This window comes from Atta colombica, unplaced genomic scaffold (assembly GCF_001594045.1).
Source record: "Atta colombica isolate Treedump-2 unplaced genomic scaffold, Acol1.0 scaffold242, whole genome shotgun sequence".
NCBI lineage: Eukaryota > Metazoa > Arthropoda > Insecta > Hymenoptera > Formicidae > Atta > Atta colombica.
This window is the reverse complement of record NW_017259341.1, coordinates 313,529-336,138: the sequence shown is the minus strand read 5'-3', so window position 1 is coordinate 336,138 and position 22,610 is coordinate 313,529. Positions and strand designations below refer to the sequence as shown.

The window sequence follows — 22,610 nt, the reverse complement described above, 5'->3', positions numbered from 1 at the left end:
TTTTTCGTTAATCCCTCTTTGGCCACTCTCTTGTGCCTTAGAATTCCCGTGCTAATCCGGAGCGGTATAACGTGACTTTCGTTGAGTTTCTCCGCCGATAGAGAAGCCAAGGTGGAATGAGAGAGACAGAGAGAGAGAGAGAGAGAGAGAGAGAGAGAGAGAGAGAGAGAGAGAGAGAGGAGGAGGAGGAGGAGTATCCGTCGGTCGGGAGGAATAAGTTAAACGCCTTCGTGTATATAGGGGCAGTGCGCGGGGCGCCGCGGGATGAATAATAATGAGGAACATCCAGGGGTGCGGGGAACACCTTGTCGGGCGTCTTTTCGTAAAAAGGCCGTTAAGGTGCTACCTTAACGATCCCCTGGGCCCCACGCCGCCGTCTCCAGATCTTCGGAACGAAGGAGGGGAAAGAAGGGGGAAAGGGGGATCGTAGGGCCCACACGTGGAATGCAGACACGTAATGCCCGCAGAATGCGCCCGGGCCGCCGACCGCCGGGAATTATTAGTGGATTCGTGAGAGAGATCCCCTGAATGCAACGGGTTGGAGCAGGTCTATACATGCGCGCCGGCATCGGTATATACACGCACGGGGTCGGAGAGGAAGAGAGAGGGGAAGGGAAAAGAGAGGGCACACAGGCACGAACAGGTACGAAGCCGGGGACCTGCCGCCAAGTCCCACGACGGGCCCTGGACCCCCTCCCACCTCCGTCCCTCCCCCAATTCAGCCGTGCAAACCTTTGTTCGCGATTCGACGAGTCCGAAAATCGATGCAGGATAAGACTCTCTCGCGCGATTAGGAGAATATTCGATATATCCCCCGAAGGATATGACGAAGCGAGAGGCATGGTCGAGCTGTACGGCGAATCAAAGGGAACCGAAGGAAAAGTTTCACGCGCTTAAGTTTCGTTTTTGTCGACTTGATCCGGATCTATCTTTACTTTGAAACAAGGCGAGGAAGCTGCAGAACTGCCGGTTAGTTAAGATGAAACGAGAAGTAATCGGGGAATCGATTTTCGACGATCGCGCGGAAAGAAGAACCGCAGAGAGCGAGGAATCTGGATTTTAAACGAAACGAAGGAGAAATCGATTCCGTCGTCGTCGTCGTCGTCGTCGTCGTCGTCGTCGTCGTCGTCGTCGTCGTCGTCGTCGTCGTCGTCGTCGTCGTCGTCGTCGTCGTCGTCGTCGTCGTCGTCGCGACGCAGCGTGGCCGCCCGTGTGAGAAACTTTTAATTGCGTTCCGCGCGCGAGCGGAACGGCCCATTTCGTCGGCACTCGGGGTCGAGAACCGGAACGAAGGGAAATCATGGTGTAGGTAGGGAAGGTAGGTGGAAGAGGAAGAGAGAGACGAGGGAGACGATTGCGAAAGAGGGCAGCAAGGCGAACAGCGCGAATGCATAACTTATGCGTGTTCGCCGAACGAAGAATTGTCTCGAGGAGGGCAATACGAGTAGGGAATAAGTTGGGGCGCGCTGCGTGAAAGACGAATGTGAAAAGCGTCGGGAAAAAGTGGCGATCGAATGAAAACGGTGCACTGAGAAAAAAGTGTTTTATATTTATGACTGTAATTGCATGATAAAATAATTTTACAATCGTTTGCGAGAACAACCAGTATATTCTTTTTATAGTATTATATAAAGAATTAGAAATATAATTGTATTATTATTACAAACGTTATAGCGCAGTAATAACTATAAAAATGTCTTCTAATTGTATAATTTATGCAATTATGTAACAGATATCATACATTTTTTTCACAATTAATGCTGCACGTAGTGCTTGAAATATGTATTTCTAGTTAAAAATGAAGGAAAGAGAAGATCCTGAATATTCATATTCAATTTTGATTATCTCAACTAGAATTATACTAGATTCAATCAGAAAATTTTGATTTGTCCATTTTCAAAATTCCGATTACATACAAAACAATCAGACTTTTTCCGATATAGGTATGTGCATGCATACAAAAAGAACGGTTTTTTACTGAAGTATTTAAAAATTTAACTAGCTACAAATTTGAAAATAAATTTTATTAGACTATCAAACTTGTTTAAACTAGATTGCTGGAATGTCAAAACTTTTTATAATATTAATTAAATTTCCTACATAACTATTTCGATAATTTAATAAAATTATTTTCAAATTTGTGTCTATTTAAATTCTTAAATATTTCAGTAAAAATCGTCCTTTTCAATATTTACGTGTGTACGCAGAGAAATATCAATATATTATACTTGGATGAATTTCGACAAACTGCAAGTTTATCGTCGAATTTTCTGTGTGTACAGACGTCTTAAAAATATATCATACGTTACTTCCAGAGCAATTTCTTTTGCAATCCTCGATTATTCGTATGGAATCCGCATTCTCAATCACTCGTAATTAGCGACATTCCGACATTCGTTAATTATGAGTTCTGCGACGCGAAATCGTTATAACGGCATGAAAATTCTTGGATCTCATTGACACTCACCTTCTCCTCGAGCCGCGGACCGTCTTCCATTGCGTGCATGATGGCATCCGAAATGCGGGAATCCAATTCCCTGACGGCGATCCTGACGTTCAAACCGTGGTAATCGGTGTTGCCGCTCACCGCCGCGACGAGCCTCTCGACCGCCTCCACGTAACCGGACCACGCGAGATCCAGTTCGGATGCCGGCTCTGTCAGGCAGCCTCTGCAACATTTATTTGCATTTTCTCTCTCCCGTAAGCTCGCAACTCTCGAAATTGAGGCAGCCAGTCACAAATTACCGTGTGATTATCATACCGATTATCACGCGAATCTAATAATTATAAATCACTCCGTAATAATCTCCCTATAACGCGGACAATTATAAATCTTGCTGTTACAAACAAAAATCTTTCGATCCGAGATACACGAAAAAATCGATTTTGCTCTGAAGTATCTATTAAAAACGACCTTGCATTAATTATAGGGTGACTTTCATTTTAATGTTAACAAGCAAATATTTCGAAAATATCAATTTTACAAAGAATTTCTTTTCCATATTCCAAATAAAAATTATATGGTATAAAAGGAGACGTACAATCCTGGTTTGATCTTGAGATAACTTTTATTTAAAATGTTTCTTTGTAAAATTGCATATTTTTCGAAATATTTATCTGTTAATAATCGTTTTTAACAATGCCTGTTGATAATTAATCAATTTAGTCATTCAATCATCCGTCAAGGAAAGGGCGATATTACAAGCATCATTACTCAGTCATGCACGATTTACGGCACGTAACGGCGTGTTTCCCATATCTCTGTACCCACCGGAAAAGCGGATTTGTCACGCAGATGAGATTTCATCATCCCCTAACAACGGACCCCTCTTTCTCGTCTCGATGCATTGCAAGAATTCGCATTCTTAGGACTGTTCTTATGAAGTACTTACCTTACCACATTTGTGCAAAATCCGCTGCAGGGACTTACAGCCTCCTTGATTCCCTTGCATTTGGGACAATAAGTCATCCTAAGCAGGGCATCGTAACAGGCCTCCTGCTGAAGATTGTTACCACTGCTGGTGGCAAATAACACATTGTCAGTCTTGTCGAGAACAGTTTTACCGAGTGTCAACGCCTGCACGAGAATCCTAGTAGCCTCCAGACTCTTGCCGATCTTCTTAAATATCTCCTGCGGCGTGTCACCGAACGGTTGTATGTCGTCGATCCTCTCATACAGGCAGGATTTAAACTTGTCGGTGAAGTCCTGCCGATCCTGATGCGGATTAATGGCGTAATGATAAGCGATCGGGAAGAGCCGCGTGAAGAATTGGTTGATCCGTTCCTGCAGCGTTTCTCGCGTCAACGGCTGCTGCAGATTGTCCGGAGTGTTGGCCGGCGACACGTAGTCCATCATCGCCTGGTAGAGCGCACGGATCGACGATCTGCTCTGCACCGCCATCGAGCGGTATACTTGATCGAACATGACCAGAGTCTTGTTCTCCGACCTCCGCAGCAACACGATCACCGTCTCTGCGCAGATGGCGGAAAGTGCTCGCTTTAATATTTAACAAGCGCGATTTAACGCGAAAATCCTCCGACCATTTTCTCCGCAACTCAATATCGAGGTTCGCGTAATCCTCGGATCGGAGACCGCAAAAATATTGGAAGCGAAATTTTTTCAACCCTTGAGAAGATTTCCTCGTCGCGGAGTTTTCGATTTTATATATCATTTCTATATATATAGATAAAATTTGAGTCAAAAGGCAATTCTCTGCAAGCAGAGAATACATTTATTTAGGACATGAAGACGGTAAAATTACAAATCAGTGTTTGTATGTTTCTTTTGCAAGATTAAACGACAACAATATTAGAGATTATCTTTTGAAATTCGTGAGTGAATGCCATTTTTCTCTGTATATATAGAAAACATTTAAAACGTATATCTGTAGATTTTAAAAATATTTTCTCTTCTAAAAAACCGTCATTGTCGAGATCTTTTCTGTTTGTATTAAGAAAAGTTAAGAAACTTAAAATATATATCCGAAGAAAAGATGATACTAAAATATCAAAAGAAAAAGTTTCTCTCAGGATAAGAAGAATAAAGATCCTCAATACAGGCATATATATAAAGTGTCTATTCTTTCCATGTCCCTTTCTTTTCTCTTCGCTAATTCTTCTAATCTAACTCGCTCGAATAATTCCTCATGCAAATCCACTCACTTGAGATTTTGTGAGTGGAGCGAAAAGAGCGTGCTTGTAACTAAGGACGAACGCGGTTGAACTTAATCGCACGAACGAAAAAGACGAATGATAAGTGCTCCTCAATTCCCGCTTTAGTTTCAAGAAGGCTTCGGCCTTCTAGAAGAATCTACGAAGGCCTAGGAATGTGCAACTTACGACTCTAATGATCTTATGAAGGAAGTAGAGGCCAGAAAAAAAGTTTCGCGTATCTTTATTTCGATTTCGATAATATCGATTAGAATTGAAGTTTGCAGACGTACAATTATCATCGTGTAAAACACTAAAATATACACTAGTAGGACTATTTTCTATAGTGCAACTACACTGTTATAGATAACGAAATGGTAATTCAATTTCTTGAATTAAATAACATTTTGTTTTTAACTTCCATGTATGTCAAAATGTAAATCAATTCATCTCTGTGGTTAGTTTCAAAGTAAACATTGTCCATATTAGTATATGCTTAGTGAATAATAAATTAAATTTGAATCAAATTTAATACATTTTCTTGAGTTAAAAATATGAATTGTTTTAAATTAACAATACATAAGATAGGAGTGGCGAATTATAGAAATGATTAAAAATAACTTAAATTGAATAAAGTTTGACATAAAATTTAACAATGTAGTGTACATTTTTGAAACTTAAAATAGGTGTTTATATTATTTTGATATTTAGCAAAAGCGAGAAAGAGAGTTGCAAATATTATTTGTGATTTTCAATATTTTCTCTCAATGTTTTCTTCGATATTTATTGGTTATTAAAAAATTTGACCGTGATAACAAAACATACATTTCTGTGAAATGTACTTCATTAATTATAAAATAATAAAATACATAGATGATTTATTTCCTAAAGTTAAAATTTTATTTCGCTATATTAAATAAGAATTTTATTTCAATGAAATAAATATGTATCTTGTAAATAAATTTTTAAGTATCTTTTTCTCCATGTATGATATAAAAAATTTATTATATTTAGTAATTTAATTAATTTTAATTAATTAAATCGATTAATATAAACATTTTCACATGGCTCTATATCTGCGTAATTGATTTAGTTGCAATTTAGTGTAAATTTATTAAATTTATATATTAATTAAAAAATCTATTTACGTAATTAATTAAAAATTATATTAATATTTTAATTATGACTTAAAACAATTAAGGACTTTTGAAAATGGGTTTACAAAAGTAAGTTAAAATATAACTAACGTAAGCGACAGTACGTAGTTACGTATGTTTCATAAAATAATAAATTGATACATAAAAACAAATGTAATATGAATTATAATAAATTATGATACGTATTTATGAGATAATTTGAAGTTTCGAAAATTTTATTCGCGGTCTCGATCCATAACTAAGAGAGAGAGAGTCATTCAAAATATTACCGTTTCTCTTCAAAAGATGTTTCTTTACGAGAAACATCTTGCATGATACTGAAATTGGACTCGCTGAGAACATACCGGTTTCGATATCTGATTTGCGACATTGCGCTCCAGAATTATGCTTCGCGGACGAAACTCGTAACGCGTTTCCCACCGGGATCGCAACAGAGCGAAGCGTAATTTATTTTTAAATGGATATGTCTCGCGGTTGTGAAGCGACTAAAATTAACAAGAAATAAAAATACGCGTTGCGATATCCCGCATCTTCTCTCATCGTTTTTTTTCTTTTTCTTTCTTTCTCCCGATAGGAAAACGAAAGCTTTTACATTTTCCTCCTGTAAAACGTTATTTGTCGAGGCGGATTATGCCCATGTTAATTCAGACTTCAAAGGCGGTTTACTACTCGGATTTGTTTTCCTTCAATTACCGACATTCCATTGACTGAACAGGAATAAAGCTAACAATGTCCACACGTGCAAACCCTTTTAGCACAAAATTACATCGAATCTTAATCAAACAAGCGTGCAATGTAATCAGAAACATTTTATCGAATTCGAATTTCTGTTTATTAATGAAACGTTCTCCTCTCACGAGCTACTATGTAACATTGATTGTGATAGTATGTATTTAAAAAGAAATAAAAGTTTTTAAATAGTTTACTTTGTAACGAATATTCTGTGGAATATAAATAATTCTAATATTTAATATTAGAAATTTTGAGGGATTGGTAATAATAGTTTAAAATTTTTAATCTTTAAACGATTAAATTAATTATTGAATGTAAGCATCACAAAAATATATTATTTTTAAATAATTTTTCATCTATAATTGATATTATATCGACAATAAATTATATCATAAAAATTTTCAAATATTATATAAAAATAAATCTTATAAATTTATAAATATTTTTAATATCAGTGCATAAATCTACAATGTAATTATACATTTTCAATTGTAACACAAAGATATAAAAATATTGCCGATAGGACAGCAACAAATTATTATTACTAATCAAAGAAATACACAGAAAGGGTAGTTTTACTGTCTAAAAATTTATCTAGATACAGATCTGAAAACAATTTTGTTGGACTATCAAAATAATTATGTAGGATATTCAAACTGGATGTTAGAATTACGTAGGAATTTCAAAATTATATTTGAAATTCCTACGTAATTATTTTGATGATTTAACAATTAAAATTATTTTAGATCTGTATTTAGCTAAATCTTTAAATATTTTCGTAAAGTAAAGTCGTTTGTTCCATATATAGACTGCCCTTATTCCTTTGTTTAAAAATACTTGTTAAAATGCGTACATATTAACAGATCAGATTCAATAAATCTAAGTCTAAATTCGAAGCCTCAAGGATCAGGAAATGATTCTCGGTTTTCGCGAGGCCGCGAAGTCAACATCAACGTAAACTCATTCGCGAGAATACAAACACTTGGCGGCACAGAGAGAAAGAAAGAGAAAGAGAGAGAGAGAGAGAGAGAGGGGGGGAGAGAGAGAGAAAGAGAGGAAACACATTTTTGCGGTATCGAAAATAGCAGAGAGCAGAGGCTGCGCTTGAATTCTAGACGCCGCGTTACCTCGGCAACGACACGCACATCGCGAACACGCCGCGTCGCCTCCGCCTTGCGTTTCCGCGCGCGCGCTCCGACGCTTATCATCCTCTGTCTTACCTCGTTTTCCATTTCTGCTCGGTACCGGTTAGCATGTACGCCAGTATAAATACCGGACTGACCACGTAATCGTGATGACTAAAGGCGCCGGTACACGGCCCGAATTGCATGATGTTGAAACCTGTACGGTTTCGCGAAGCTGAAAAAGTTTCTTGGAAAGTCGAAAAGAAGAGATGAAATCATCGTCTCGTTGTCTCAATTGGGAACAAAAGCGATGAGATCCCGCTGTCATCTTGCAATACGAATAAATAAAATGATACGCGGGGTAATTGAAAGTAATAAAGCGTGTAATGTAGAACGATGAAGATGAATCACGATTGACATCGCGCGTTAATTTCTCGTATGCAAATTTCGCTCACGGCTCGAGATGAGGAGTGACATGTTTGCGCGGTCGATCTTATGCGCGAGGCCGTTGCAGGAATTAAGGAGATAGATCGGTTGAAGCGACAGAGGGAGGATGGGAGGCCTGGATTCGAAGAGGAGGGATAGCGGTTCGCTTTCTTGTCCCCGTATAAGGCGGCACGCGGAGAGTAACTCCGATTCTTCACCTTCGAGGGAGTCCCGCAGAGAATCTGAGAGAGAGAGAGAGAGAGAGAGAGAGAGAGAGAGAGAACCGGAACTCGAAATCACGATAATTATCAGGGTTTTTAGTGTGCAAGGATCACGAATACGATGAAAGCGATAAATGCATCTTTTCAGGGAGATAAAAGCGTCCTTTCTTCCCTTTTGTCGAACTTTTGCCGATACACCGGCCAAGAATCTCCATAAATCAAAGATACTGAAGGACGAGCAAAACGCGCTGAAAATCCTGTTATTCTAATGAGAAAACATTAGAAACGAAGAATAAATCGGTGGTCACTACAATGCTCGAAGGTACTTTATGAGGGAAAGCGGAGTTTTATATTTCTCGAAGAATTATCGATTTATTTGATATTTAGTAAAAGTTCCATTCATCTCTAACTGTGTATTGTATCTTTTATATGAACATTCATGTCATTATAAGTCTAAAATGTGAAAATTACATAAAAACTGATTTTATGTGTCTGCTAATAAGTTGATTCTAATTAAATAAATGAACTACATTACACTGAAAGAAAAGATTGGTTGCTGTAACAAATTAGAAAGTTAAATATGGCATTTTTAATTGACTGCAGCAATCAATTTTTTGTTGCGTTAGCCAATCGAAATCCTATATTAACTTTGCGAATATAGACTAACACAATCAACAATTGGCTGCAGCAGCCAAAAAATTGGCTGTTGCAGCCAATTAAAAATGTTATGTCATATCTAACCATTTAATTTGCTGCAACAGCCAATCTTTTCTTTCAGTGTATAACTATATTATTTATTAACTAAATTATTTATTATATTATTTATTAATAATTTTATTATTTATTAAATCGTTTTTGATAGAGAGATTTAATAATCTGATTATTTTTCCAGTTAAATAATCAATTAAAATACTTGAATTTTTCAATGACGAGAATTAAGATAAATAAAAATAATTTTTTGAAATTTTCTTATCAAAATCGAGCTTTCATAAGTATAAACCGAGCGCAATTTTCCACGTTATCACAAATATTTATATTAAGCGTATGTTTATATATCCGTTGAAAGTATTCAATAAGGCAGCGAACGCGTTAGAATGCAGTTCTAAGAGGTGGAAAATATCCTACCTCTGAGAGCGTCAGCGGTGGTGGCGAGGAGGCCTTGCAAACTTCTACTGTGATGATGGATCAGATTGTGGAAGTCCACACGGGCTTGTTGCTTCAGACGCTTCTCCATCTCTTCGCCGCAGCACTTGCCGCCGCATGTCGCTGGAAAGAAGAAATATTTCACTTTATTACCGAGCAACGTCACCCATTAAAGCCGACAGAAGTGCTCTTCCCCTTTTCGTTCGAACCAAAGTTAAATCGAATTGGGCCACGAGGGGTAGAGCCCCAGCTCAGAGAGCCGCGCGGTTAAATTGCATAAACTGCATAAGCCCGGTGATATAAGAGTTCGGTAATCTGACCTATTTGCGAAAATCACTATATCGAAAAAGACCGATGTAAATGAAATCCGAGTCGCGGGAATCTCTGTAATCTGACCGAACGGAATTCTATTATATCGAATTGTTTTATCGCACACGCAGAATTTCATTTTATCGAATTAATCGGGGTTTTCATCTTTCTACGCGCAATTTCACGCTCGTAACATTTCGTGCGGATATCCGATGTATCGGGTATTAACTGTGCATTATTTGCGATTCCGTTTTTTTTTCCTCGAAAAAGAACGATACTCAAATGACAGCTTTTGACACTTTATTTTCAGAATTCCATTTAATTAATAAAATAATGAACTACGAAGTAGCGTAAGATTTCTCGCATTTAAAAAATAACTCCAACAATTACAAAAAATATTCAAAAATAATATTAAAAACGAAAAATATAATAAATAAAATTCCGAAAAGAATTCTCTCTCTCTCTCTCTCTCTCTCTCTTTCTCTCTCTCTCTCTCTCTCCCTCTCCCTCTCCCTCCCTCTCTCTCTCTATCTATCTATCTATCTATCTATCTATCTACCTATCTATCTATCTATCTCTCTCTCTCTCTCTCTCTCTCTTTCTTATAAGGAAATTATCAATTCTTCCATTTTCCTTAATCTGAGCCATAATTCTCGAGATTATTCCTAATCTTCGTGAAAATATACTAGAAAGAAGGGTATAGCTTTACATTTTTTCACGATTCTTTGAGGATCATTTTATTTCTAAATTTTTTAATATATTTTTCTTCAAAGAAATAAAAAATTATCAATAATGATACTACAGTCAAGGAAAAATTGTTAAAATAAAGTTAAAATAAAGTTAATAAACTTCTTATCACATTGTTACGAACTCGCTGTCAGTTCTGTTTCAATCATTTAAAAACTAATTTAGAGTTGTGACTAATCCAGAATTGGATTAGAGTTGAATCAACAACTCTAAATAGTCTGAATTAGTTTTTAAATGATTGAAGCAGAACTGACAGCGATTTCGTAACAATGTTGGAAAGGATTTTATTTCATACACAATGTGCGAATTTTTCCTTGAGTGCAACATTTATTATCATAATTTTAACTTTAAAGAAAAATACATTTAAAAATGTAGAAATAAAACGAACGATCACGAAAAAAAGTTGTACATTTACTTTACTGAATGGATTTTTTAACTCACGCCAGTGAGAACTTAGGAAATAAAATTCACAAAAAATTCAAATAGCTATTTCAATTCAACGCGCTCGCTACATTTGCATATTAAATACAGGCCGATGCATATAGTGCGTTACATTAATATTCGCGTACGGCAATAATAACGCTTCCGCGCGATAATTTCGACCGAGATCAGAAAATACGCGGTCGCGAACGATCGAAATCCCTCGGTGACGTGCATTCCTCTTTGCCTGCGAGCGAACCGGTTTCACGACTGAACGCTGCATCGAATTTAAAAATATACGGGTACAGCGCGAAATAAAAGTATGGCTGAATACAGAAATCGGCAATTAAACGCGAAGACGAATGTAAAAAATAAAAAATAAAAAAAAAGAGTAGCACTGAGAAAAATAATCTGGTTGGATTAAATATAATAGCACTTTGGTAGAAAATGAATGAATTTTCAGAATTTTCTGGTTAAAATAAATCTACTAGAATTCTGAGTGATATAATTATTCTGGTAAAAATAAGAATTCTAATAGATTTTATCAAAAATATCATATGAACCATAATTATAAAATTCTAATAAATAATTTAACTAAATTCGTCCATTTTCTATCAGAAATTTTTTTCAGTGTAATTGTAAATAACTATAGAATATAAAAATAAATACAAAAATTGTAATGAGCGTGGATTAACTGATTAGTGGTGTCGATTGTTAAAATAAATTTAATATATTTAAAATATATTCGATATACTTTTAAAAATATATAAATTTGATGGAGAGAGCTAGTTTAGTCGGAGGGATAATTATGAGTCAATTTACAATGCAATATATAAAGACAAGAAAAAAATATATTATAAGAGACACGTAATAAAATTTTACGTTATCTTATTAATCAAAAATTGTAAGATTGTATATATATAATTTTATGTAATTAGCTAGAATATAAAATTAAATGTAAAAATTAGTAGTGACCAGATTAACTGGTTACTGATATCAATTGTTAAAATAAAGAAATATTTAAAATGTATCCCGTAGAAATAAAAAAAATGAAAAGAATAAATAGTTTAATCAAGAAACAGGTTGACACGAGTCAATTCACAAATGAAAGTATAAAGACAAGATAAAGAAAAGTGTATAACACTTATGTGACATTAATTTACGTGTAATTGAATATGTACATATATAATTATTGGAGAACATTAATTTTCCCTCTGAAAAATAGAATGTCACTTATCGAGATTTATAACATTTCTCTTATTTTTAGGCTGTTAAAAATAAGTCACTGTTTCGTAAACGAATAACTCGCGAGATTGATGGAAAAAGAAGCGTGTTATGCAATACCTATGAGCTGCGTCGGATTCGCGTTAGCCAATAGGACTAATTCCAAAGTTCTGAGAAACATCATAATTTACGAGATCAACAAGGAAGTAGATAGGGAAAAATCGATGAGAAAAAAAATGGATGCGTCGCGATACGAGCCGATACGATATGCCGATGCAAATGACTTTACGGATTAATTTTTTCACACTGAAAAATCGTTGTGCGCATCAAACTTCTCTTTTACCAAATTTTCCTTCTCTACAGAAGTCATGCAGGATTTAAATCGATATGACAGCGATCTTCGGAAAGTCTTCGTATTCAAATTTATTCGAGGAGTATCCAAATTCAATTACGCAAATATTTGATCTCAATTCCGCGAGGCTTTTATGATAAATTCTGTATCGAATCTCACACTTTGAGGTGGTTCCTGAAGAAAAATCAGATCGACAAACGAAACGTGTATCGCGATATCTAGGTGAATATCCAACTCGTTAATTGAATTCTCTGAGATATATAAACCAGAATTTTTTAATGCAAAACTATGATTTTTTGCCAAATATTTAACTGATGATGTTTTTTAGATAAATAATTGTGATAATTTTCTTGATTAATCTCATAATTAGAGATGCAATACTCATTAATTTGAGCAGCACTTGTCGATCTTTCGAGAAAAACTGCAACTTGCACGTCTAAGATGAGAATGGAATTAATTAGCATGCAAAACGCGTGCAAATTTATGCACGCAGAAATCATACCTTTCGACGTGAAATATCGGTGGCGGCATATTATGATTGCATATTGAATGTGATAACAATATTAATATTAATGATATCAAGTATCGAATATTAATTACGTATAACATCAACAATTTTGATAATCCTTTAAAATAGCCATGGATATTGTTAGTATCGAATATAATGTTGATAACTAACAATGCCAATGACATTATTAGTGTAATTACTGTCCAATTAGTAGAAATTATTATGCTAATACTCGCAGCAGTCGCGAGTTATTAGATGTGTTCCAACTTGAAATAAACACGACTTTTTTGCGATACCTAAATTTAACATCGAATTCCAACTCTAGAAAGAAATGTACTTTGCGAAACTCGCGGCCGCTTTCGCTCCAACAAATATCAATTAATTAAATTACATTAAATTCGGCTGAATATCAATGGTCTCAATTAATATTATCATATTTATATGATATTATATTATATTATATATCCATATATACCTTTTCCATATATTAAATATATACTTGTATATACCTTTCAAGATAAAAGTTTCAAAATACTTTTAAAAAATTCACATTTCTGAGATTTTATTCTGATATTCACAACATGATGTATTTTTTTAATAATAATTCATTAGATCCTTTGAACCTGAAGAATTATTGTTTAAAAAATACGTTGTTATGAATATTTAACTAAATAATTACAGAAATGTCAATTTTTTAAAAGTGTTTCCAAATTTACAGTCTAAATGTAGAGATATATAATATTAGGTGTGGGAAAAAGTTCGTGGCGTTTTTCCCATTACATCTAACGGGAAAAACGCCATGAACTTTTTCCCATACCTAATATATTACAATTTATTAAATTATACATACGTTTATATAAAATTATTGTATATAAATTATTCTAATTAGAATATTCTCGCTCTTATATTCATTTCTACTAATGTAGGTCAACTTTAATCTCCACATTTGATAATTTACTTTCTATCTACTTCTGGTTCTATATTTAAGAATTAGAAAAAACTAAAAAGTAAATCGAGATTAAATCACATTGATAAAAATGGACGTTATTTAATCAATTTGCTCCAAATTTATTCGACTTGTTTCCCTCTCTCGAGACATCTACCTATTTCATTTCTTCTGTTTTTTTTTCTGAGCACAATGCTCAGCACGTCCATCTGACAGAAATGTCAGAATCACCTGATTTTGACGTTATTATCCGACAGCAGCTCTCCGATGCGCGTGTCTCGCGGAGATTCTTTCGACGGTGCATTTAACATAAAGAATTAATGTACATTGTACGATGACGTGCAGTTTTTTTTTTAATCATAATATACTGCATTTTTTAATCTTTATCTTATACAACACTGAGAATGAACCAACTTTCAATAATTTTAACAATAATTTTTTAATAATTAAACCTAATAACTAGATCTAAAAAATTATTGTTAAAAACAAAGTATTATGTATAATAAACATTTTTCAGATTTTACAATTCACGTTTGCTTCTAACTTATTATCGTTTATATTTTATATTGTAACATTTCCATCACGTGCACTTTGTAATTTAATGATATTACTTAACTATTAAAATCCAGCTTGGCTCACAGCCCTTTAACTTTGTTTTGTTTTTTTTCTCTTTCATCAGTTGGACGAAAGCAGATAAAAGCCTGAAATCTGTTATTCCTTGTTGCCTGTGCTTTTCATTTATCTGATGCTTAAAGTCTTGAACACAATAAAAAGCATAGGCAATAAGAACAGGAAATAACAGCTTTCAACCCATCTGTGTATTCTGATATACTTACAGTTTCTACTAGGTTGAAATCTGTTATTCTCTGCTGCCTGTGCTTTTCAATTGTGTCTCAGGCTTAAAACATACGAAAGATCTACTTACTCCTCGGAGAATCTGCGGCGGCCAGCTCGAGCGTGATGTTTTTGGTGCTGAAGAACGGCCTGACCAACTCGCAGTCGACGACGAGTTCGGTGCCGTTGGACGTCGTCTTCAAGCGGTGCGATCTCGCGTGTGCGATCGAGAACATGCAGTGGCACCAGATGAGGACAGCGAGCAGGACCGCGGACGCGGGGTATCCGCGAAAAGCGGCTCGCGGTGTTATTTTCATTTTGGCAAAATGGCCCCGGACGCGATGGAGAGAGCGAGAGAAAGAGAGAAAGAGAGATGGAAACCTGAAGGAAAAACTCGCGAGGGAAATCGCGTGCGACAGAAGAATGTTTCGCGAGCGTGTTCGTGAAAATCGTCCCCTCTTTCTTTCACTTTATAGCGGCTGTATCCTTGTGCCTCCCTTCTTCTTATTCGTCCTCTTCTTTTACAAATTCGTTCCTGGCGGAGTCATCCACCGTATCGGAACGCAGTGATCGTTTGCCGAACGGCGGACGCGCCGTCAGACGGCACGACGACGGCGACGAAAGCGAGTGGCGGCGGTGCTGCGGGCACTTCGTGCATGCGGCGCGAACATTTGGTGCGTTCGTGAGACGGAGATGGAGGACGAGGAAACGGGGGAGAGAAGAAAGAAAAAGGAGATACGCGAGAAGAGGAGAAAAGAATAAAAGGAGGAGAAAGATAGGAGAGAGAGAGAGAGAGAGAGAGAGAAAGAGAGAGTCAGAGACGCGGCGATCAGCGACGCGGCCAGCCGATCACGTACATCCAGCAGTGCTCCCGGCACATGCACGCTTGGCCACTCGACTCGTATCACAATACGAAACGCACATATGTATTTTTACGTGTCCGTGTGCGAGCGAGTGTTATGTATGTTGTGTGAGTGTATATATATATATATATATATATATGTGTGTACACGTGCGGCCTATCTTACATATAAGGCTGTATCGTGAACGCGAACCGCGAGATGGAAGCGAGCCGAACGGGCGTCGAAACACCTCCTACGGGCGACTCGATGCGACTAAAGCGTCTGATTCGACTGATATGCCCGGCGAATATTCGAACGAACCCGCCAGATAGCGCGCGAGGCGCAGCGCCCTCTTGCGAACGATCTGCGAAGACTATGTTTGTGTGAACGGTGAATTTGCCAATGGTCGGTAAAAGAGATTTCCTTGCTCAGTGAGAAAACTATTGCCTACCTTATTGACAGATAATATATTTATCTATAAACAATGTATACCAGGTATGTAAATATGAAACCGGAATTTACCAATAGATGGCCATAGCTGTCAATGTAGTTGCCTTCAGACGGCGTCATTGACGCCATTCCTTGTTCTGACATCTGAAAAGATTTTCAACTCACAACAATACAAGTTTCATACAACAATATAATTTGTAATAGCATTGAACATGTCGAATTTTGTGCCTAGAAATTACGATTTGCGGACAGCATTGATTTTCTGTTACCATTTGAAGAAAACTGCTGCAGAATCGCATCGAATGCTTGTCGAAGCTTACGGTGAGCATGCTCTTGGTAAATCACAGTGCTTTGAGTGGTTTAAAAAATTCAAAAGTGGCGATTTTGACGTGAGAAACGAAGAACGTGGAAAACCACCGAAAAAGTTTGAAGACAGCGAATTGCAAGCATTGTTGGATGAGGATGACGCTCAAACTCAACAACAACTCGCGGATCAATTGAATGTGACACGAGAAGCCGTCTCCATACGTTTGAAATCCATGGGAAAGATCCAGAAGATGGGAAAATGGGTTCCACAACTGAATGAAAGACAGCAGGAAAATCGAAAAACCACTTGCGAAATGCTGCTCGCCAGGTACAAAAGAAAGTCATTTCTTCATCGGATTGTGACTGGCGATGAAAAGTGGATATATTTTAAGAATCCTAAGCGTAAAAGATCATGGGTAACTCCAGGCGAACCATCGACATCGACTGCAAGGCCAAATCGCTATGAACAGAAGACAATGTTCTGTGTTTGGTGGGATCAGAAAGGTGTGCTCTATTATGAACTGCTAAAACCTGGCGAAACCGTTAATACTGAACGTTACCAACAACAAATGATCAATTTGAATCAAGCTTTGTGTGAAAAACGACCAGAATATCAAAAAGGCAACACGAAGTGATTTTGTTTCATGATAATGCACCATCACACACAGCAAAACTGATCAAGGAAACGATTGAGGCATTTGGTTGGGAAATACTTTCGCATGCGGCTTACTCACCAGACTTGGCCCCGTCCGATTACCACTTATTTGCATCGATGGGACACGCACTTGCTCAGCAGCGCTTCACTTCTTACGAAGATGTACAAAAATGGCTAGATGACTGGTTTAGCTCAAAAGAGCAACAATTTTTTTGGCGTGGCATCCACAAATTGTCAAACAAATGGAAAAAATGTATAGCTATCGATGGGCAATACTTCGAATAAAATATTTTTTATCATTTTCATAAACGTGTATTTTCTATTTAAAAATTCCGGTTTTATATTTACATACCTGGTATTATTAAAATGATAATATATATATTAGATGTGGGAAAAAGTTCGTGGCGTTTTTCCCGTTACATCTAACTTTTTCCCACACTTAATATATTAATAATTTAATATGTGTGCAGTTTTAATAATAATTTTATACTTATTTATTAGAAACTATAATTTTTAGTTATTGTTAATAACATCAGCAACAGAATTTCAGTTGAGAAAGGGCAAAAATTTTATTTTTATATAAAACTCATTAAAGTACAAAGGCCACAGTTTTCGAAGACTTCAACGAATTTTTTTAGTGTTTCTTCTTCCAACTTCTTTCTTTTTGTAAGCACGTAATTCTAAATTAAAATATTTGTAAAAATAATGAAGTATTATGAATAAGCGTATAAATTTGTTGTAATTAAAGATATATTTATTATGTTATACAACGAATAATAATATTATTATAATGAAATACTAAAATACTAAATACTGAAATACTAAAAATAATGTAATAAAACAGGAATATGGAGAGAGATAGCTTTAGAATAATAACAAAAATAATTAATAATAAGCAAATAAAGCAAGACTAAATTAAGATATAGAAAAAACTAAGTAAAAATATAATAAAAAAGCAATATTATAAGATATGTGCGTAAAAACTAAAAATAAGTAAAATTATTGGGAGTATAAATAAGTTTCCGCCGTTTTTAATCAAAAATTAAGCATTTATTGTGAAAGAACGATACATAATATATATATTTTATTCAAAGTAATGGCCATCGCTAGCCATTACTTTTTCCCATCTTTCTGGTAGCATGTGGATACCGCGACGGAAGAATGCTTCATCTTTTGAGGCTATCCAATCATCGATACAATTTTTGGTATCTTCATATGATGTGAAGTGCTGCTCAGACCATGCGTCATCGATCGGAACAAGTGGTAGTCGGAAAGAACAATATCTGGAGAATACGGCGGATAGGGTAGAACTTCCCATTTGAGTGTTTCTAAGTAGATTTTGACCGGCGCAACATGTGGGCATTATCATGCAGGAGAATAATTTTGTCATGCCTGGAGTAGTAGTGGGCGCGTTTTTCCCTGAGTGCTCGGCTCAATCTCATCAATTGTATTCGGTAGAGAGCCCCAGTAATGTCTTGTTCGGTTTGAGCAACTCATAATACACGACACCAAGCTGATCCCATCAAATACACAACATGAGTTTTTTTTCCATGAATATTCGGCTTTCGATGTTGAAGCATGGTCAGATGGTCCCCATGATTTCCTCTTCTTTGGGTTATCGTAGTGGATCCATTTTTCATCATCAGTAACTATACGATGCAAAAAACCCTTTGGTTTATGCCTGGCAAGTAGCATTCACATGTGAAAAATCGGCGATCAACGTTTCTCGGCTTCAGTTCATATGGAACTCAATTCCCTTGCTTTTGAATCATTCCCAATGATTTCAAACGATATGAAATTGTTTGTTGAGTCACTCCTAATGTAAATGCAACTGCATTCTTTTTGCGTTTGGCACAAATCTTCATCCAATAATGCTTCCAATTCCACGTCTTTGTACTTTCGGCCTTCCGCTACATTCTTTGTCTTCGACGTCAAATTCACCATTCTTAAACTTTTGAAACCACTCACAACTTTTCTCACTTAAGGCAACATCACCATATGCTTCTACAAGCAATCTACGAGCCTCAGCTGCAGATGTCTTCAAATTAAAGAAGTAAATCAAAAGTTCCCACAAATGACGCTTATTCGGCTCAAAACTCGACATTTTCGTACAAAAAAAATATATGATGCTGATACAAAATCGCTAACATTTCAAGATTATGGTTGCCGGATGTCCAATCTTACGATATGTCGTTTTACATCAAACAATTTTAACTATAGTTTATTAGTGGCGTCGTCTTTTGCAAACGGCGGAAACTTATTTGTACTCCCAATAATATATTAGATTCAAAATTAACACTGATATATTTAATAGTAACAATATCATTAGCTTATGTCGTTTTCTATGATTTGAGCTGTTACAAGGAAATATGTATATTATATGTATGTAGTTATTTATGTGTGTAGTTATTTATTATAAAAGATTAAAGAACATTAAATCGAAAATATTCTTATAAATCAAATATTTATGAGCGACGATCATTTATATAGTTTCAATTTTTAATAATTGTGATTTATTTATGTAGTTAATTTCTTTTACATGATTATGAATTTAAAATGAAAAATATTTCAATATTTAATTATATTCGTATTATTTCATACGAATAGAAATTTGCATGCAACAATTCATCATTCTCCATAAACTAATGAAAGAAGTCCAAAAGTCAGAGACGTATATGCTATATTGTATGCATCATGCAGTCATAAATATAAGCTTTCAAAGCAGTTACACAAATAAAAGATTAACTTTATTCTTGGTTCAATTTGCTCATTATCTAATTCTAAGAATTAGAAACAGATAAATAGTAAAAAACCAAAATTAAAATTAATCATACATTGATGAAACATCATGGCCTAAAAAAAAAAAATGATAAATGTAAAGAATTTGAATTGAATTTATTTACTTTTATAAGATTTTTGTAAAAATATACATATATAATATAGTTAATGATATCAACCAATGCTGTTAATATATTGATTTGTCTATATAAAATCAATTCGTACAAATTTATATTTTATTATATGATATATTATTGTTAAATATAGTGTATATTTATAAAAAAAATTACTTAGATTTTAAAATCTCCAAATATTTAAATGTCATCTCGAGTATGTGATATGTGTTAGAATGTTTTATAATAATTGAATGAAAAATATCTCTATATAACCGAATAATCATAATATCTTGTCTTTCATCTTATGTGAATAGCTCCAAAAATGATGAAGAAACAATATTAAATGCACCATATTCAGAACAAGTTAGGAAACGATAATAACTTACGGTTAAAATCTTTTTAGAGATGTCTTTTACATGTGATCAGAAAAATTAGCTATTCGTAAACCTATAGTATGTCCAGTGCTTCCATCATGATAAAAGGCTACAGTTTAAAAAAAAAATAAAAACACATGTAAAAATATTGTTTATTACATGTATCAATCGAAAATTTGTCATTGTTTGTAATTTGGAATGCAAAACGAAATTGCATTTATAGAAAAATATTACAGATTTCTGAAGATGATGCTTTAATTTACTGAAGAATTGATTGTTTGTATTCGTATTGGAGAGTACATGCCTATTTCATAATTTCTTGTCTTAAACATTTGGTAAAGTGATTTTCCATCAAGTGTTCATCATATCCTGTGTTTATAATGGCCTTTCCAACAATTTTCTAAATTTCTTCTAAATTTTATATATTCATTGATCGTAATAAAGCACATTATTATAGAGTGCATGATAATTAATCGTAATGAATTCAAAAAGAAATTCATCTTTCTACATACTTTCTGTAATAATTCGAAATAAATTTGAGAATTGGAAGATGAATGAATCAGAATCTTCTTAAATTTTATATTAAGAAATCTAGTTGAGATAACTCTTTGATATAATTATTATAATTAATATAATATTATTCTGATAACAATAAGAAATCTAATAGATCTTACCAGAAATATTGTATCAATCAGAATTTCAGATTATCTCAATTATCTCAACTAGAATTCTAATAAACTTTCTCGACTTTTGATGGCACTCGATTTCAACCACAAATTCTTTTCTGTGTAACTAATAATCTTTGTTAAATATAATATTCATTGATCATTACCATAATATCGGTGATAATTAATCTTAATTTCTTCTTTGGAAAGTGGAATCGTAATCGACATATATTCAAACTTTAATCATTGGATACCACACATCAAAATTTGTCTCTTGTGATAAGAATTGCGTGAAATTCCAAAATACAGATACGTCGAGCTGACGATTCATCATCAAATGAAATGCATCATCAATGATTTTAGCACAATTGATAACACTTATATTCTCATAATGTCCAGCAAAATATTTAAATATTTTGTAATGATGCCCCGGATTAATAAATCACATTTGATTATAGTAGTATCCTATTCAGTTAAAAAAAAAGTACTTTATTAAACTGTATTATAAATTTTATGAGATTGACACTGAGAGAAATACTTCTCTCATTTTTTTATTTTATCTTCTTTCTCACATTAAAAGGAATTCATACATACATATGAAGAAGATGCATTCGTACGTTTCATATGTTTAAAACACTCATCATGCATACTTTCATTATTAGTGCAACGTCAAATATCCGACTTAATGTGCAAATATTTGCAGAAATATCTTTTACTATTTTTTATAATTACATAAAAAGTGTAGAATTTTTCCCAACTAAACTTTTCCTTCCTTTTCTTTCATAATATTCATATATGTAAATTTGTACTGAAAGATTATTTAATTGTTATTACCTTTTATGTAGCGAGGAAAACTGAAAATTAATGTCTGATAGGCTAATGATTTCCACAGGATTCATATTAAAATGAGAATTCAGATGAAGAGATTCGTATTGATTCTGAATTATGAAGAGATCCAAAATTACAGAATTATTGAAGCTCTAAAATTAAAATTTCATAATTATGCATAAACGTTAAGATAAAAAATATGTCCGCATTGGGAGCTAATAACATATTATTACAGCTAATAACGTATTATTATACATTATATACATGTACATGTTTGTGCATTATTATTAAAATTATTTTTTACAGTTTTCATAATTCAGTTTAGAAATCTAACCCGTGTGAATCCATTTATTAAAATATGTTTTCACATAATTATCATATTATATGCCTTAAATTGTAATATTTTTTTAACATTTAATTGAAAAAATTTTTAGGAGTTTTTTTTACAAAAATTTTTATATAATATTATTGTTCCTATTTAAAAGTATATTGTCACAAATTTCAGATAATATATAGATTTTGAAAAAGATGATCTCGGATCTAAGTTTCAAATATAAAAATGGTATACATTGCAGAGATATATTTTTCATATATTGCGATATTAATAAATATAAAAACCTTAGCAACAGCTTCTTCTCTGAACATAGTAGTAAAACCGTCGTGTAATCATCAATGAAACCACCAACTTCTACGCATAACTGTATCCAATGTTTCATTATAAATAAGATTGGCTTCCCTAAAAATTATTATAATTAATCTAACATGCAATATTAATAATATTAATTAATATTAATAATATAATT

At 34.4% G+C, this 22,610-nt stretch overlaps 1 protein-coding gene across 1 annotated transcript in view; it reads right to left on the bottom strand.

Moving 5' to 3' along the window:
- Positions 1 to 15,923, bottom strand: part of LOC108688831 (division abnormally delayed protein) — a 53,588-nt gene extending 37,665 nt beyond the window's left edge. Inside the window, exons 1-4 of the mRNA XM_018195295.1 lie at positions 14,885 to 15,923; positions 9,436 to 9,576; positions 3,393 to 3,972; positions 2,468 to 2,669 (exon numbers count right to left, since the gene is read on the bottom strand). Of these exons, the coding sequence (XP_018050784.1) occupies positions 2,468 to 2,669; positions 3,393 to 3,972; positions 9,436 to 9,576; positions 14,885 to 15,110 (1,149 nt within the window). The 5' untranslated portion in view covers positions 15,111 to 15,923. The remainder of the gene's footprint in view (positions 1 to 2,467; positions 2,670 to 3,392; positions 3,973 to 9,435; positions 9,577 to 14,884) is intronic.
- Between the last annotated feature and the right edge of the window lie 6,687 nt (positions 15,924 to 22,610).